Genomic DNA, 17,137 nt, shown 5'->3' on the forward strand with positions numbered 1-17,137 from the left:
CATTATTTAAAATTCTGTATTTGGTATGCTGATACTTTGTTCAATATTTTATCAGCTACCGACATATTTTCAAAACCACTTATGAAATGGCTCAATTATAATTCAGCGGTTTCCCTACCCAATAAAACACTGAAAAAAATCCATTGGGGGGGGGGGAATCAAGTTTTGCATAGTACATAGTTATGGAACAAAGAATCGTGAATGAAGGGTGCCCTCTGGTGATTTTATGGAGGCACTGATTAAACAAACATTTGTTTTCAGAATGAATTATACAGAATGCTGATTTTTCGAAAGTGGATGGATATCAGGTATAGGAAGATATTAAAAAGGGTTCAGCAGCTTTATATATTCAGAACTCATCACACTATGTCCATTTACTGCCATAATGTAAATGCACACAAAAATTCAGAACCAGGCTCAGTGGCTTTTATTTAACCCGTGCACAGACTCTGAATTTGTTTTAAACTAAATTACTGTTTGTTGACAGCTCAGTTGTAGGTATTTTTACACCTGAACTTCAACAGAAAAAGGCTAGCTTCCAAGGCAGAATTTGTTGCAACGTGGATGTCATGAATGTAGACACGGGGCCCTACATGCAGCCGCAATAGCGCTGAAATTGCACTGTCTGGAAAAGCACCTAACAGTGCAGCACTATGGTTGCTATCAGCCTTTTGAAACAGGGCTGGGGAAGCAATGGCTTTTCAGATGCTCTGGAACTCCAAGCCTGATCAGTCCCAGCCAGTATAGCCAATTGCCAGGGAGGACGTGAGCTGTTTCGCAAGCCGCTCTCTGAAGAACTTCCCCGCTCATTTAGCGAGGGATTTTGAAACGTGGGCAGGGCCGCCCACCTGCCAATCATGTGATATCATAACAACACCATATGACACCCACTCACCTGTCAAATCTGGCCCATGGAGCCAAAAAAAGCTCCCTCCCCCTGATCTATATTACCAATACTTTAAATGTGACCCTCATCCAAATTACATGAAGAATTAGCATAAATCTGAACATTCATTTGCTTTAGTTCAGTGGTCTTCTGCTGAAGTGTTCCAGTCCTTGCAGCTTCTGCTACATGTTCGAGCGGGTCAACCAATGAAAATCCTAAGAATACAAAACAAAAAAACAAAAAACCACACAACAATATTCAACATTCAGGAATGAGAGGCTATGCTAGCAGATTAAAATATTTTACAGAGAGAACAATCTTATTTTTCCAGCAGTAGAAACGAAAAACCAAATACTGGTAATAAAGCAACACTATAATCGTAGCAAAAGTAAAATGGCTTTTGTTTCTGATGTTTTATATTTGCTTTATGGTTCTCTTTTGTAGGCTATCTTGAAAAATCTTGATTAATAAAATTTAATTTATTTTAAAAATATATAAAATAAAGCCACACTATCACGTTAGCACAATAAAAAGGACAAAAAGTAGGTAGTCATGCTTAAGAGGAGTAACAGAGAGCATCATGCAAGGAAAGGGGGAGGGGGGCTGTGAAGGACCCCAGGGGCTGCCTTGCTGCATCCAGGGTTTCTCACCTGCTTAGAGGCAGGTTCAGGGCCCCCAGTCAATAGGGCTTGCTGGCAATCAGTACGGCTTACATTGGCTCCCAGCACATTTCGAAGCGTTGGTACTAAATGACTTTGACCCTGTATACCTGAAGGATATACACCTGGGACGCGGGTGGCACTGTGGGTTAAACCACAGAGTCTAGGACTTGCCAATCAGAAGGTCGGTGGTTCGAATCCCCGTAATGGGTTGAGCTCCTGTTGCTTGGTCCCTGCTCCTGCCAACCTTGCAGTTCAAAAGCACGTCGAAGTGCAAGTAGATAAATAGGTACCGCTCCAGCGGGAAGGTAAACGGTGTTTCTGTGCGCTGCTCTGGTTCGCCAGAAGCGGCTTAGTCATGCTGGCCACATGACCTGGAAGCTGTACGCCGGCTCCCTCAGCCAATAAAGCGAGCGCCGCAACCCCAGAGTCAACCACGACTGGACCTAATGGTCAGGGGTCCCTTTACCTTTACCTGCAGGAGTGTCTCCATCCCTATTGTTTAGCCCAGACAATGAGGTCCACCTCTGAGAGCCTTCTGGCATTTGTCTCATTGAGAGAAATGGAAGTTACAGAGAACCAGGCAGACGGCCTTCTCAGTAGTGGCACCCGCCCTCCCATCAGATGTCAAAGAGATAAATAACCACACAACTTTTAGAAGACACCTGACGGCAGTCCTCTATCAGGAAGCTTTTAATGCCTGATGTATCGTATGTTTTTTATATATATATTCTGTTGGCAACCCAGTAAAGATGGGTGAGGTATAAGTAATGAATTATTATTATTAAAAGGGGTGCCTGGGAGGGAGAGTCTGCTGGCAGAAGTGGCTGGTAGCTTCCCCTCCCTGCTGGATAGCCTGACAAGGCAGATAGGAAACAGCTGGAGCCAGAAACAGCTGCCGACATTGAGACGTCAGAGCAGCTTCTGAGAGAGACTCTGGAGGAAGGGAGGGGCTTGGCATTGGAGGGGCTGGTTGGCTGGCATCCCAGTCAAGCAAAAGGCAAGCAGGAAGAAAATTCTTGAATGGAGCTTGAGTGGCCGGCTGTCAACGCAGGGAGGCATTTAGCTGTAGGTCACTCTAAATCAGGGGTCAGCAAACTTATTCAGCAGAGGGCTGGTCCACTGTCCCTCAGACCTTGGGGGGGGGGGGCGGACTATATTTTTTTTTTGGGGGGGGGGGAAATGAACGAATTCCTATGCCCCACAAATAACCCAGAGATGCATTTTAAATAAAAGCACACACCCTACTCATGTAAAAACACCAAGCAGGCCCCACAAATAACTCAGAGATGTATTTTCAATAAAAGGACACATTCTACTCATGTAAAAACACGCTGATTCCCAAACCATCTGTGGGCTGGATTTAGAAGGCGATTGGGCCGGATCTGGCCCCCGGGCCTTAGTTTGCCTACCCATGCTCTAAATCAACAACCAGACTACAAAGTAGACTTCCTTCGGTGCGTTTCTTTGACTTAATCTCAAAATGGTGGGAAGGGCTTGGAAAAGTACAGAGTGCTGGTTTGCACTTCCTGGGTGCTAAATTGTCTTTGAGAGGCATCACAGTGTTGGCTGGGGCAATGAGGGTGTGCTGTAACACCTAATCTCCAATAAAAAGCCGTGAATTGAACATTATTTCCCTTTGTAGGAATGGATGCAGCTCCGTTTCGATGTAGCCCTGACCCATGGATGCCCAACTGTGGCCAGACTGTCTCACAACACTTCCTGGGAAGTGTAGGGGAATGAAATGAAAAGTAACCCTAGTGGACAAGTGTCTGTACACGTTATATTACAAAGGTTAATATACAAAGACAGAACTACGGCCCTTTCTCAGACACAGACAGATGTGCACATGAATGTTTTAGTATACAGTCTACAAGGTTTGGAATGTTGTTGTTCAGTGCATTTGTACCTCTCTTTGCTGTTCTGTGACCACTAGATACTCTAGCCTAGGAGCATTTTAAAGAAGCATAATGAATGGTGACCAGAACTGGGGAAATCCGGGTTAGGGAGATCAGCCAGCCATAAGAGACCTCAGAGTGCCCGTTCTTAGTCATAACTGTTTATAATTTTTTCCTTTAAAAAAAAATCAAGTCTGGCAGGCATATGGATTGTGCAAAATAGAAATTCATACAAAACTGAAGCCGAGGTTTGACCTGTTAAGTTATTCTCCCATTACAAAGACTGAGGAAGGTATTTGCTATCAAGTCCCCCTTTGCTCTCCCAGGTTATTTGCTGGTTTAATAGCGGAGATTGTTGAGAGTAAATATTGCTTTGTAGTGCTTTCTGCCAACTTTTCTACTTTGAAATCTCAAGCAGCAGGCTTAGCTTACCAAGATGCTATTGAATCTTTCACACAGATATTTCACTATCGAAAGAGTTACTCCATTTAACACAGGAAGTGATGATTTGCTTACACAGAATGGGAGAACAAAATGGACACTCACCTGCCGCTTCCTGTCTGACTGTGGATCGATCATGACATTGATGAGGGAAGGCACATCCTTTCCCGCCAGGCTTGTTTTCAGGGCAGCTTGCAGTTCCTCTGGTGTCTGCACAAAGTACCCTTTGCCACCAAAGGCAGACATAATCTGCTCATAGCGAGCATTTGGCAATAGAGACATGGGAGGAATGCTGAAATGAAGCAAAAAGAGGTCTAGCTTTGCTCAAGGAAAGCTCCTTGGCATCATAAAAGGTCACTCTGTTGATATGATAAATGCGCCCAACAAGAGAAACTAATTGTTTTCTGTGCCTCAGGGAGATAGATCAGGGCCTGTTTAATTACTGTGCAAGCATTCAAGGATTATTTCAGTGGAGGTTTTAGCCAGGAATAGGAAACCTCCAGTACAGTGGTACCTCGGGTTAAGATCTTAATTCGTTCCAGAGGTCCGTTCTTAACCTGAAACTGTTCTTAACCTGGAGTACCACTTTAGCTAATGGGGCCTCCTACTGCCACTGTGCCACCGCCGCACGATTTCTCATCCTGAAGCAAAGTTCTTAACCCGAGGTACTTTTTCAGGGATAGCAGAGTCTGTAACCTGAAGCGTCTGTAACCAGAGGTACCACTGTAAAGGAGACCTTGTATCTCTTCCATTCACTTGCAAAGCATTCTGGATGATTTCTACAAAGCACTTAAGCACATCTCTGTAGCTTTCCCAGACAACATGAAATAGTGCCTCACTGGACAAAAGCCAGCATAATTAAAGATTTAATTGTGGTATTTTTATGGTGGGCATCTGTCTCACACTCTTGGCTCGCAAATTTTCTATCTGTGTGGGCACGACTGTGCTCACTTCCTTTTCTGCCCTTTGAGCATTTTGCTGTATGAGCATGCTTGGAAACAAGAGTGTAACTTTTCACCTCTGGAATGTTGGCACAAAGCTTATGGAAACACTTCCCTATGACCTCAGGATGCACTTCACTAAGAGCTCAACACACCTGTGCTGCCAGAGTCCTCCTCCCTGGCTGCCCATGCTCCTCTCCTTTCGATTTCCCAATAGCAGAGAATAACCCAGAGAAACCACAGTCACCTTTCACTAGAATGAGTGAGTGTGCACTGTACTGCTGTCTTTCCCACAGTCTGTGGCACCACCGTGTGAGCTACACAACTATAGGCATACCTCGGGTTACAGATACTTCAGGTTACATTTTTTCAGGTTACGGACCGCCGAAACCCGGAAGTACTGGAACGGGTTACTTCTGGGCTTTGGCGGTCACGCATGCGCAGAAATGCCAAATCGCAACCCACGTGTGTGCAGACCATAGCGGTCAACTTTCAGATTTGAAAATAAGGGATCAGCAGCCTCACCTGTCCCGGGGACAGTCTACAGGATATGTAACAATCCGGAAAGCAGTGGGAAACGGCGCTGGAATGAGGGAATTTCCCGCAAAAAAAAATGGAAGGTTGACAGCTATGGTGCAGATGCGCCACTGCGAGTTGCGGATGCTGCAAGCTGCGAACATGCATCCCGCACGGATCACGTTCGCAACCCAAGCATCCACTGTGTATATCATGGGAGCCCAACACCTCAATTATCTCACTGGAGTTTGATTAGGGCTGGGAACACCCAGGAGATTCTATTATATGGAAATGGCCATGTCTACAGATGTACGACTATGATTGTTGTTTTACACTAGAACCCTGGCATGCACACAATTTCCAACAGAAAAACATTAATAAATTAGCTGAGCAAGTGCAGCACAGAAGTACCCACCATGCAGAAGGTTCTCCCAGCTTCAAGATTTCCTTCCACGTATCTTGATCCAAGCCACTGTATATCCCATTGTTATTGACTACGATAATGACGATCGGCAAATGATATCTGCGGTGAATCCCAAAGAGAAACGCATTCAGAATGGTGTCATATTCAGGGGAAACTTGGCTACTCCACTGCATTTTTAAAAAGTTGGATCAGACAAAGGTTTTACCTGCAGATGGTCTCTACCTCCATGCCAGAGAATCCGAAGGCACTGTCTCCTTCTATACAGACGACACGTTGCTCAGGATTATGGTCTTTAGTAACCATAGCAGCTGCTACTGCAAAACCTAGCCCAACTCCCATGGTGCCAAAGGTACCAGCATCAAGCCTAGAAAGAAAGAAAGTCTGTCATCTTTTCTTCCAACACATGTTTTCTGCCAGCTGTTCTTAACTCAAATCCTTTGTGCCTTATTAAAGTGGCAAAGGATATCTTCAGAAATAAGAGATACAGCATGTATTCTCAAACAGAAGTGAATAAAGTGTGGATTTGTAAATGTTTGATAACATTTACAGAACGCAACAGAAAAGCAATGGCATTAGCACTGTAGCTTTCAAATTAAAGTTGAAGTAAGAAAAGTGCCTTGTAATGCCTATTAATATATATATGGAGAGAGAGAGAGAGAGAGAGAGAGAGAGAGAGAGAGAGAGAGAGAGAGATCTGTTGTGTTTAAATAGCCACACACAATACATGAAGGTTATGGCAAAGAAATATCTTTGCTACAAACATTTCTCCACAAATATTTCTTCCGGGCTATCCCACTGTTTCTCCAGGGTTCTTTGCTGACCCAAAATTCTCATTTCAAAATTGAAGTTTTACACTGAGAAAGCATCTGTTCAAGTTCTAAGATATAGCATGCAGATGCCAGACTCTAACCTGAAGCATTCTGCTGCTTTTTCAGAGATTTGGTATGTAAATACAGACATCTAAAGCTAATGAAGAAGATTCTTCAGTTGCTAAGAAAGTACCCATTCTATTGATTTTTAGAAGTATTATACTCTGGAGCATGATTTTTTTTTGCTCTAGGTCAATAGAATTCATTATACGATGCAGAAAAACTGGCCCAAGACCAGATTTCATTTGACCCGCAAACCACAATGATGAATATCTATGCTGAAGATGGAGCCATAAAATAATACCCAAGCTTAGAACTGTAATTAAAAATTAAAAGACAGAAGGAAACTTTTTTTTTTTACCTGTGGCGAGGATGATAGTTTGGAAGCATAGTGCGCCCAATGTCCATAGTGTTTGCTCCCTCGCTAACCAGAATGCAGTCCTTTGGCAGAAGTTCCCTGACATGGTGGAATACTTGATAGTAATTCATTGGCAGGTGCTTGCGTAGTGCTAATGCCTTAATGGGGAAAGCAAAGCAAATAAAAGAGCTTCTGATGAGCTACTGATCCAAAGGCTGCTGTAGTTGTAAGGATTGTGAAAAGATGACTGATATTGATTCATTTATGGAAAATAGACTTGAAGTACAGTACCTTGGAAGTTGAATGGAATCCGTTCCGGAAGTCCGTTTGACTTTCAAAACATTCAAATACCAAAGCGTGGTTTCTGATTGGCTGCAGAAAGCTCCTGCAGCTAATTGGAAGCCGCAGAAGCCCCGTTGGATGTTTGGCTTTCAAAAATAGTTCGCAAACCAGAACAGTCTTGTGATGTTTGGGACCCAAAACATCCAGAAACTAAGCCGTTCAACTTCCAAGGTACTGAATTTTTTAATTTATTTTTTAATACGGGAAAACAGTGCACAAAGATTAACAGAACTGCAGTTTTAATTTCATAAGAACAACCCTAATATATTTTTACTGATACAAATTGCTAGTAGTACCTTGGATGCTTCTTCGTTGCTTTTCATTTTTGCCCGTAGTTCTTTCCACCACTCTGCGCTAGAAGGATATTTCCAAGACATTTTGTTCAGCTGATCAAAAAGCTAAGAGAATAGCGAAACTGTTACCATAGAACAGCATCATGCTTTTTTGCCCCTTTGAATTGTTGATATGCACCTTAAATGAAATATACAAGCACACTGTAATTCAGATGTTGCTGTCTTATACCTTCGGGTATAGGGCGGTATAAAGGTAAAGGGACCCCTGACCGTTAGATCCAGTTGCGGACAACTCTGGAGTTGCGGTGCTCATCTTGCTTTACTGGCCAAGGGAGCCAACGTTTGTCCGCAGACAGTTTTCCTGGGTCATGTGGCCAGCATGACTAAGCCACTTCTGGCGAACCAGAGCAGCGCACGGAAATGCCGTTTACCTTCCCGCTGGAGCAGTACCTATCTATCTACTTGCACTTTAACTTGCTTTCGAACTGTTAGGTTGGCAGGGTGGTATAGAAATAAAATAAAATAAACAAAATTCCCATCATCCCTGATCTTTGGCCATTCTGGCTGGGATTTACCGAGCTCAACCACAAATTAGTCACCCCATCTCTACCCGTTGATGAGGTATATATATTATATTGATGGGATATTAACATGCCTGGATAGCTCAGTTGGTTGGAGCGTGGTGCTGATAATGCCAAGGTTGCAGGTTCGATCCCCGTATCAGACAACTGCATATTCCTGCATTGCAGAAGGTTGGGCTGGATGATTCTCAGGGTCCTTCCAACGCCACAATTCTATGATTCTATGATGTGTGGGTATCAGCTCCTGCCCAATATATCAGCGTGAGGTTTGCCCCCAAGAAATTAACTGATAATGCACACTAGCCAAAAATGGCTCAAAATCAAGCTATAAATTCCTAAATCCAACTGAACATAAAAAGGTCTCTGTGTGTTCATGTGTTACCTGCTCTGTCACTGCTTTCACGTCACCCAGTAAGGCTGCGGCGGGTTTCACATTATTCCCCAGCTCTTCTGCACAAATGTCTACCTGTCAAGTAAAAAGACAACAACCTGAACATAGGTTTGATTACGGCGAACAGCAAAAAGAGTTACAAGGTAATGTTCACACTAACATTTCTCTCTTAGAATGCATCTCTTCGCATTTGTTTTCAGCTCACAGCAAGGAACACGAACAGGTTGTTTGCCCTCATTATTTCCCCACAGAAGTTAACTTTCTCCTGCTATACCTTGCTTGGACCTGCTGTACTAAACCCAGCATAATAAGAACCGTCACGCTGTGTGAGACAAACTGCCCCCAAGAGCAAAAAATGCAGCAGAAGGATCAAACCTGGCGGTAGAAAAAGGCAGGAAAAAGAAGAAACAGTTGCGCAAACGAAACTGGCTCCCGATGCGTTTCAATGAAACTCTACATCAAGGATAATATATTACTTCTTGAATTAATTACTTGAGAGGACTTTTCTTCTCCAGCTCAGCTAAGGGTATGCTACCCTGAGCCTCATGGAGGATGTGATAAAAACGTAATAACTAAAAATCCCACTAACCTAGTTGTAGAATAACCAGTCACCCTAGACTGTGCCATACCCCTGACTGATTCTTTATTATGGCTCTGTTTGAATACCTGGATAATCTTTACATCCGACCGAAATCTTGGAGGAAGACCAAAGTGTAGAATCCAATTCAGTCTGGCACCCAGTAATATTATAACATCAGCCCCCTGCAATGCCCTAATAGTTAAAAACAAAGAAAAGAATTTGATGGTTATTATTTTTGTACACGTTAGAACTAAGATTTAAAAAGACACTTGAAAAATCAGAAGTTCAAATTTTGATGTATTTTACCCTGGGAAAACAGTTTCCCACTCCCATGCACATTATCTGTAGGGGACAATCACTCATTCAGGCTCCACCTCCTAGACTGCACTGCCATGCTATTGGGAGACACATGGTTGCTGCTTCACCAGCCACCAATTCTGCCAACCCAGATGCTGCGTCACAGCAAGATGTCCCTCTAACATTTCAGTCATTCAAATATTACTGAAGCATCGTAGAAACCAATTATAGAGGGTAAAAACATTAACCAGACTAAAGACAGGCACTTAACAGTTTGCTTACAGGAAACTGAAGGTAAATTCCAGTTACTCACTGGCACAGCAAATATTATGCACAAGATTTAAGACTGCACACACAGTCTTAAAAGCCTACCAAAATAAACTGAATTTGACACTAAGAAAAGCTGAATTTTGCACGCTGTATACATTGCAAGGGACGCGGGTGGCGCTGTGGGTTAAACCATAGAGCCTAGGACTTGCCGATCAGAAGGTCGGTGGTTTGAATCCCTGTGATGGGGTGAGCTCCCGTTGCTCAGTCCCTGCTCCTGCCAACCTAGCAGTTCGAAAGCACGTCAAAGTGCAAGTAGATAAATAGGTACCGCTCCGGCAGGAAGGTAAACGGCGTTTCCATGTGCTGCTCTGGTTCACCAGAAGCGGCTTACTCATGCTGGCCACATGACACAGAAGCTGTACGCCGGCTCCCTCGGCCAATAAAGCAAGATGAGCGCCGCAACCCCAGTGTCGGTCACGACTGGACCTAATGGTCAGGGGTCCCTTTACCTTTTTTACATTGCAACCCCACCTCTTTTTTCTAGTTACAGAGAGGGTCAAGGAATGATGCATGGCACTGAAGTCCCAAATGACTGGAAATCTTGAGATATCAATGGACAATGTCCAAACACTTTCAAGTATCTGCATCTATAATTGCTAGAAACTTGCTTCTCTAAATAAAAAGGCATAGTGACATAGGGACCTGAATTCTGCATTCCGTAGAATATTGTGTTTGCCACCTCACACAGCATTACCCTGGTTGACAAGGGCCTGAGATACAGAGCCACTGGGAAATTTCCTCCCAACCTAATGGCAACTAATGGTCATGATTTCATAGCTTTGAGGACAGTGTACTGAACATACGAAACACCTTCCAATTCATACTTTAGACCAGGCTTCCTTAACCTCGGCCCTCCAGATGTTTTGAGACTACAATTCCCATCATCCCTGGCCACTGGTCCTGCTAGCTAGGGATCATGGGAGTTGTAGGCCAAAAACATCTGAAGGGCCAAGGTTGAGGAAGCCTGCTTTAGACTATGCCTAAAATAACTCTTCATCTGCATGGATAAGTCCCATATTAGTAAGGCTGAAAGAAATTCAGAAGGGTTCCATTTGAATTTTCTTGGATTACTTTCCTGACACTCATCTGTAAGCAGCAGCAATTGGTGTTTTATATTAAGGGATCATTTAAAGATCGGAATCTTCAAGAAATATATGCTTTAGCTTACGGTGTTGGACAAGAGGGGAAGATCTGATTCATATATTTACCTAGATCGGGCTGCAGCCACACAGTGTGGATGGTTGTCAGGAACCACTCCCTTCCCCATTGGTGTAGGCAAAAATGGAAGCCCACATTGGTCCACCAACTTTCTGATGCTGTTTTCAGCATGTGCATAAGCAGCACCTGAGAAAGACACCCACCACCACAAGAGATTCCTTGACACTGTTAACATAGCTGCACCTGTCAGATGAAGAATTCACACACCCACCCACCCACCCACCCACCCGCTCAACGTGTAAGAATCAGAAGTCACTTACACATACTGACAAATCAAATACAGTGGTACCTCGGGTTAAGTACTTAATTCGTTCCAGAGGTCCGTTCTTAACCTGAAACTGTTCTTAACCTGAAGCACCACTTTAGCTAATGGGGCCTCCTGCTGCCGCCGCACCGCTGGAGCACGATTTCTGTTCTCATCCTGAAGCAAAGTTCTTAACCTGAAGCACCATTTCTGGGTTAGCGGAGTCTGTAACCTGAAGCGTATGTAACCGGAAGCGTATGTAACCCGAGGTACCACTGTAGTTTTAAAACTGGCAAAGGTAGCTGTAGCATTCCGGGTCATACGTTCCTCACAGCAAATCCATTTTCAGTTGGCCAGTGATTGGTTTTAGCTGTGGAGGATTAGGTTAGCCATATGTACTAGTTGCAATAACTGCACATTACTATATATCTGAATTGGGACACGGGTGGCGCTTTGTTCTAAACCAGGGACGTTGAATAGAGGCCGCTGTATTTTTCTCAAGGGGGTTCATCTCCAACGTTCAGGAAGAATTTACTTTGTGATATAGTCTAAACATGGCAACAGAAGGAAACTCCCCCCTCGCTGTACTTTACGACCAGCCGTAAGCTTGAAAGATGATTACCTTTGCCAATAATTAGGAGTGGCTTTCTGGAATGTGCAATGAATGAAGCCGCCCTGGAAACAGCGGCCACTTCAGCCATGCTGATGGGAGGTGCTGAGCAGCACTCGATGTATCTGGAAGGCAGAATGAAAAGGCCATTGTTTTCAAAAAAGAAACAGGAAGTCATAGAACTGTCGAGTTGGAAGGGACCACAAGAATTGCTAGTCCAACCCCCTGCAATGAAGGAGTCTTTTGCCAAACATGGGGCTCAAACTCACAACCTTGAAAGTAAGAGTCACTATAGTCACTTTTTAAACAGAAAAAACAGAACTTAAAGACGAGTTTTGCTTTGTGTTTTACTTCAGATGTTGTTCTACTGAGCAACATTGTTCTACCAACGTACACAAATGGCTTCCAAAAGAAACTCAAGTATTTCATTATATGTTTGTTACAAACGCTTACCCTGTAATAAGTTTTTAGAGGTCCACAGCCAGCAATTTTGCAGCGTAGTCTATGCTTAATACAGATTGCACATTCTACCTTGCAACATGTGGGAAGCCACATGCAGAATGGCACCAGCAGGCACCAGCTACATTCCTTCCTAAGCCGATTTCTTTCAAACAGCTGGAACACAACATTTTCAACAAAGTAAGCGTTTTGTTGTTGTTTCAACTTCCCACTATTTCCTTTGCTTACTTCTGTCAAATGCAGGCGAGGGTTATTTTCCCCTCACAACGGTTCCTCAAGAAACAAGACTGTAAAAAGAGCTGCAAATGGTGGCTCTCTGTGTGAGCTCTGGAGTTTCTGCACCAAACCTCTGCCTTCCCACTGCAGTCTCCAATGTCTGCCCCCCCCACCTCCAATGTCCGCCCCCACCCCACCATAAAGGCCTTCACTGAAGTCAGGGAATGTTCCAGAAGAACCTTCAAAGAAGCACGAGGAACTGCAGTCAGAAGGTGGCTGGGTGCAAAGAGGGATGGGGAATTTGTGGCCCTCCAACTCTCCTCAGCTACAACCAGAATGACCAATGGTCATTCCCCATTTTGGGGAAGCCATGCCCATGTGCCCTAAGCCTGACATCATACCTGCTGTCAGATGTGGGGTGGTTAAGGGCAGGGAACAAGCAAGACCTTAAGGTGGGCAAGGAGCAAGGCATACTGGCATGGTTCTTTAAACCTCCAAAATCAAAAGTTTAGAGAAGCTGGTCCATGCTGCTTCTTTAAACCTCTGAAATGGGAAGTTTACAGTGTGGGGTGGGAGATTGAGCAAGGCATGGCACTACTTCCAAACAGTCTGGCACTGCGCTTTGAAGGCCCGGAGACCAGGGCTTCAAAGCTTAGCATCATCTGACGTCACTGTGGTGCTTGATGACTGACAGGTGTGGGTAGGGAGATAACAATCAGGCCCACTTGCCAGAAAAGCTTCCTCACCCTAGATTTATCATATAGGACTCAAAACAACAGTTAATCTGTAGCGTCTCATGTCAGCATTGTCTCACCATTTAACAGAATGCCATTTAAACGTTGGTTCACTGGCATATATGCTTGAGTCTCTTCCAGATCTGAAGACTCTTCCTAATAATGGTGAGCTCAGTTCTTCCAGGTCTTATTCTAGATCAGCCTTCCCAACCTGGTGCCCATGTTTTGGATGGTCTCAGGTAGCACAGGTGGGACTTGTAGACAAAAACGACTAGAAGGCAGAAGACTAAGGGTGATCAGTATGGGAGTTTCCCTAAAAGGTGTGTGCTAAGTAGCAATTTCAGGAAAGTAAACTGGAATCCGCTGGATTGAACACATCCCAGTTGATCAGGAAGCTACTGCCAGATCACATCCATATCTCTTCAGTTTCTTTTACTATGAGGAATTCCTTGTGTTTGTTCAATATGTAGAGTTTATGCTTTCCCTTAGCAATACACTCCTGCAGGGGTCTCAAACACAGGGAAAATGACAATCGAGCATGCCCACACACCCTTTTTTTAAAAAAGGAAACAAGCACTCATCTTAATAATAAAGGACTCACTTGACAGAGCTCTTCTTCACCTGCATATTTACAAAGTCTCCTGGTATGTCAATGTAACAGGCACCTGGGCGACCGTAGATGCTATTTCTGACAGCCTAGATTGATGAGAGAGAGAAAAGAACATAAATGTACTACAATAATTAAACTTTTTAAAACAAATCAAAACAAAAACACAGCACCAGATTTCGTAAAACGCATCCCGAATTTGTAGGCAATGGCTAAACTTATTATCCAGCTTGGAGAACAAGAAAGCAGCTGGATTCAGCTTGCAGCCATCTGTAGTCATTGTTATATCTGGAGTAACCAAGTCAAAATCTCCTGCTGACTGCCTATTTTAAGTAACATGACCCCCATGTAAATGCCCTGGAGCTGTTCTTCAGTTTCTCTGGATTCTTTTTGTTCCAGCGCATGCCATAGGCTGAGCCAACACTCCTTGAACCTCCTATTGACTAAAGGCTCAAACGGTGGCTCAAACAATTGTGGCAGTTGTAGCAGGGAACTTTACAAAACTGTTTCCTGGAAAGTTTAGAGAATAAATGCGTCAGCCACAAAAATAAACCTGCAAGGCTATTCTGCAGCATTCCATGAGAGAGTAACGGGAAGGATTATAGAGTGTCGTTAAGCACTCCATGCGTGTTTTGTATAGGATATATATTTTGGGAGAATAATGCAGTGTTCACAAAAACGAACAAGAGGTTTTTCTAAGAGCAGATGGAGTATTATTTCCACTTTTAGGCTGCAGTCCTATATAACACAAAAAGGGATGCGGGTGGCGCTGAGGGTTAAACTACAGACCCTAGGATGTGCCAATCAGAAGGTCAGTGGTTCGAATCCCCGCGACGGGGTGAGCTCCTGTTGTTCAGTCCCAGTTCCTGCCAACCTAGCAGTTCAAAAGCATGTCAAAGTGCAAGTAGATAAATAGGGACTGCTCCAGTGGGAAGGTAAACGGTGTTTCCGTGTGCAGCTCTGATTCGCCAGAAGCAGCTTAGTCATGCTAGCCACATGACCCAGAAAGCTGTCTGCGGACAAACGCCGGCTCCCTTGGCCTATAGAGCGAGATGAACGTGCAAACCCAGAGTCGGTCACGACTGGACCTAATGGTCAGGGGTCCCTTTACCTTTACCTATATAACACATGCTTGCCTTTGAGCAAGTGCCATTAAACTCAGTGAGGTTTACTCAGTGAGGTTAGACATGCAGAGGGCTGCACTGCCCACTATATATACAAAATAGCACATGTAAAGTATTAACATCTTCAAAAGCATTGGATGTTTTCTACATTTATAGGATGATCCTACAACTTACTGTTCAAGATGTACCAGTGAGAGGTGTGCCAACTCTATCAAGATGTCACCTACAATCTACTATAATGCACTGCCCCTGTAATACAGTGGTACCTCTGGTTACGTACTTAATTCGTTCCGGAGGTCCGTTCTTAACCTGAAACTGTTCTTAACCTGAAGCACCACTTTAGCTAATGGGGCCTCCTGCTGCTGCTGCGCCGCCGGAGCATGATTTCTGTTCTCATCCTGATGTAAAGTTCTTAATCTGAGGTACTATTTCTAGGTTAGTGGAGTCTGTAACCTGAAGAATATGTAACCTGGTACTGCTGTATTCTACTGCTGGTTGCCTGGCCTACAGAGCTGTATGCTGAGGAGCAAGCATCAATGCTTTTCAACTGCTTCATACCTTCTCAATTACAGCAGGAATATCTTCAAGACTGCTGGGTCTGGCGGAAAATTTGCTGTACAGCCGACAAGCTTCAACCTAGATTCAAGCAAACACATATGCTAAAGCCAACTTTTACCTGTTTTTCATTTTCTCACAGCATGAGTTTTATTGAAAGGAAGTAGCTCGGCTGGACCCAACCAAAGGTTTGCTCAACATCCTGTTTCCCAGTGTCCAAAGGGAAAGCCCACAAGTGGGGAATGACGGCCGTGGCCCTCACTGGCTATTGCTCTGCAGGAGCTGGAATTCAGTGCCATGCAGCCTCTAAAATTAGGCATCACAGCTGATGCCAGACAACACTATGTTAACATGCAATATTCAGTAAAAGAAAGATTCTACATAAAATCACAACAGCCTTTAAATCCAACCAATTGGTGCTTTCTGCTAGAGAGGGCATGTGACAGATACCATCCTATCAGGACGTCCATTCTGCAAAATGTCAGAATCGGGCCCTCGGTGCTGCAGCATCTAACCTTTGGAACTCCCTTCCACTATATATCAGATAGATGCCTTTCTATTGTCCTTTTGGCACCTGCTGAAGACTTTCCTCTTTCAACAAGCCTTCTAAGTGGAGATCTTTATCCCGGCTGGCATCTGTATTGGATCTGAAGTGATTTTATATATGTGTTGAGATGGTAGTTGTTTTAAATTGGTTTTGTATATGCAATAGTTTTATACATGTTGATGCTGTATTGTAACTTGTTTTGGGGTGCCTCAAGGAAAATGATTCATAAATTAAACAGCAACAATGAATAAAAAAGTATTTTATAAACTAAATAAACTCAATCATTAATTTAATATATATTTATTTTATTTTCTAACATTTATATACCACTTGATTGAAAAACAAGGCGTTTTCAAAAAGAATGAAAGAATAAAATTGTTAGTAAAATCCAGTGAAACATTCAGAAAATTAAAATCACAATTAAATTAAAAACATACCAGCATTCTAGATATCTGGGTAGGCATGTAAACAAAAATGGTTTCAGCAGGTGCCAAAAACAGTACATTGAGGTTGCCTACCTGAAATCATTATGCAGGGAGTTCCAAAGTGTGGTGCCGCCACACTTAAAGACCAATTTCTTACATATGTGGAATGGGTATTATGTGGGATTTGTAGCAGTGCCAGTTCCACAGATCGAATAACCTAAACCATTTCATGCAACACGTTTACGGAGGAAAAAGTAACCAAGCTGTGTACCTGCGGAAATTCTTGGAAAGCTCCCATCATTTCTTGATTTCTGTCTGAGGAACCTCCAATAACAATCAAAGGCCTGGGGAGAGGGGAAGAAAAACATTTCTTGGAACCAGGGATCATGAATTATTAAGATTCCGACACACAGTTTCACCTTGATCCTGCAAAATGGCAGCATGGCATAAACCCAGCATTTGGTACCCAGCAGTCCATGGCGATGTTCTTAGTCCATGGACTAAGTAATTGTAAGCATGCTCAGCTTTGACAGCCTCACCAGCTGTTGGGGGAGTCAGAAGAGAGGGGAGATAGAAGGCTGAATCTAGTCCT

General features: G+C 43.6%; 1 protein-coding gene across 2 annotated transcripts in view; it reads right to left on the minus strand.

Moving 5' to 3' along the window:
• The window catches only part of HACL1 (2-hydroxyacyl-CoA lyase 1), a 27,498-nt gene continuing 10,361 nt past the window's right edge, over positions 1-17,137 (minus strand). The window contains exons 5-17 of one of the 2 annotated variants that reach the window (XM_081882123.1): positions 16,817-16,889; positions 15,577-15,654; positions 13,889-13,983; positions 11,891-12,003; positions 11,015-11,150; positions 9,266-9,371; positions 8,591-8,674; positions 7,631-7,732; positions 6,996-7,150; positions 5,971-6,129; positions 5,757-5,864; positions 3,990-4,176; positions 1-1,101 (exon numbers count right to left, since the gene is read on the minus strand). In XM_081882123.1, the coding sequence (XP_081738249.1) occupies positions 1,069-1,101; positions 3,990-4,176; positions 5,757-5,864; positions 5,971-6,129; positions 6,996-7,150; positions 7,631-7,732; positions 8,591-8,674; positions 9,266-9,371; positions 11,015-11,150; positions 11,891-12,003; positions 13,889-13,983; positions 15,577-15,654; positions 16,817-16,889 (1,429 nt within the window). In that variant the 3' untranslated portion in view covers positions 1-1,068. The remainder of the gene's footprint in view (positions 1,102-3,989; positions 4,177-5,756; positions 5,865-5,970; positions 6,130-6,995; positions 7,151-7,630; positions 7,733-8,590; positions 8,675-9,265; positions 9,372-11,014; positions 11,151-11,890; positions 12,004-13,888; positions 13,984-15,576; positions 15,655-16,816; positions 16,890-17,137) is intronic. The other variant, XM_081882124.1, reaches the window with a different exon arrangement.

Source organism: Podarcis erhardii (assembly GCF_964252035.2).
Source record: "Podarcis erhardii genome assembly, chromosome: 12".
Lineage (NCBI taxonomy): Eukaryota > Metazoa > Chordata > Lepidosauria > Squamata > Lacertidae > Podarcis > Podarcis erhardii.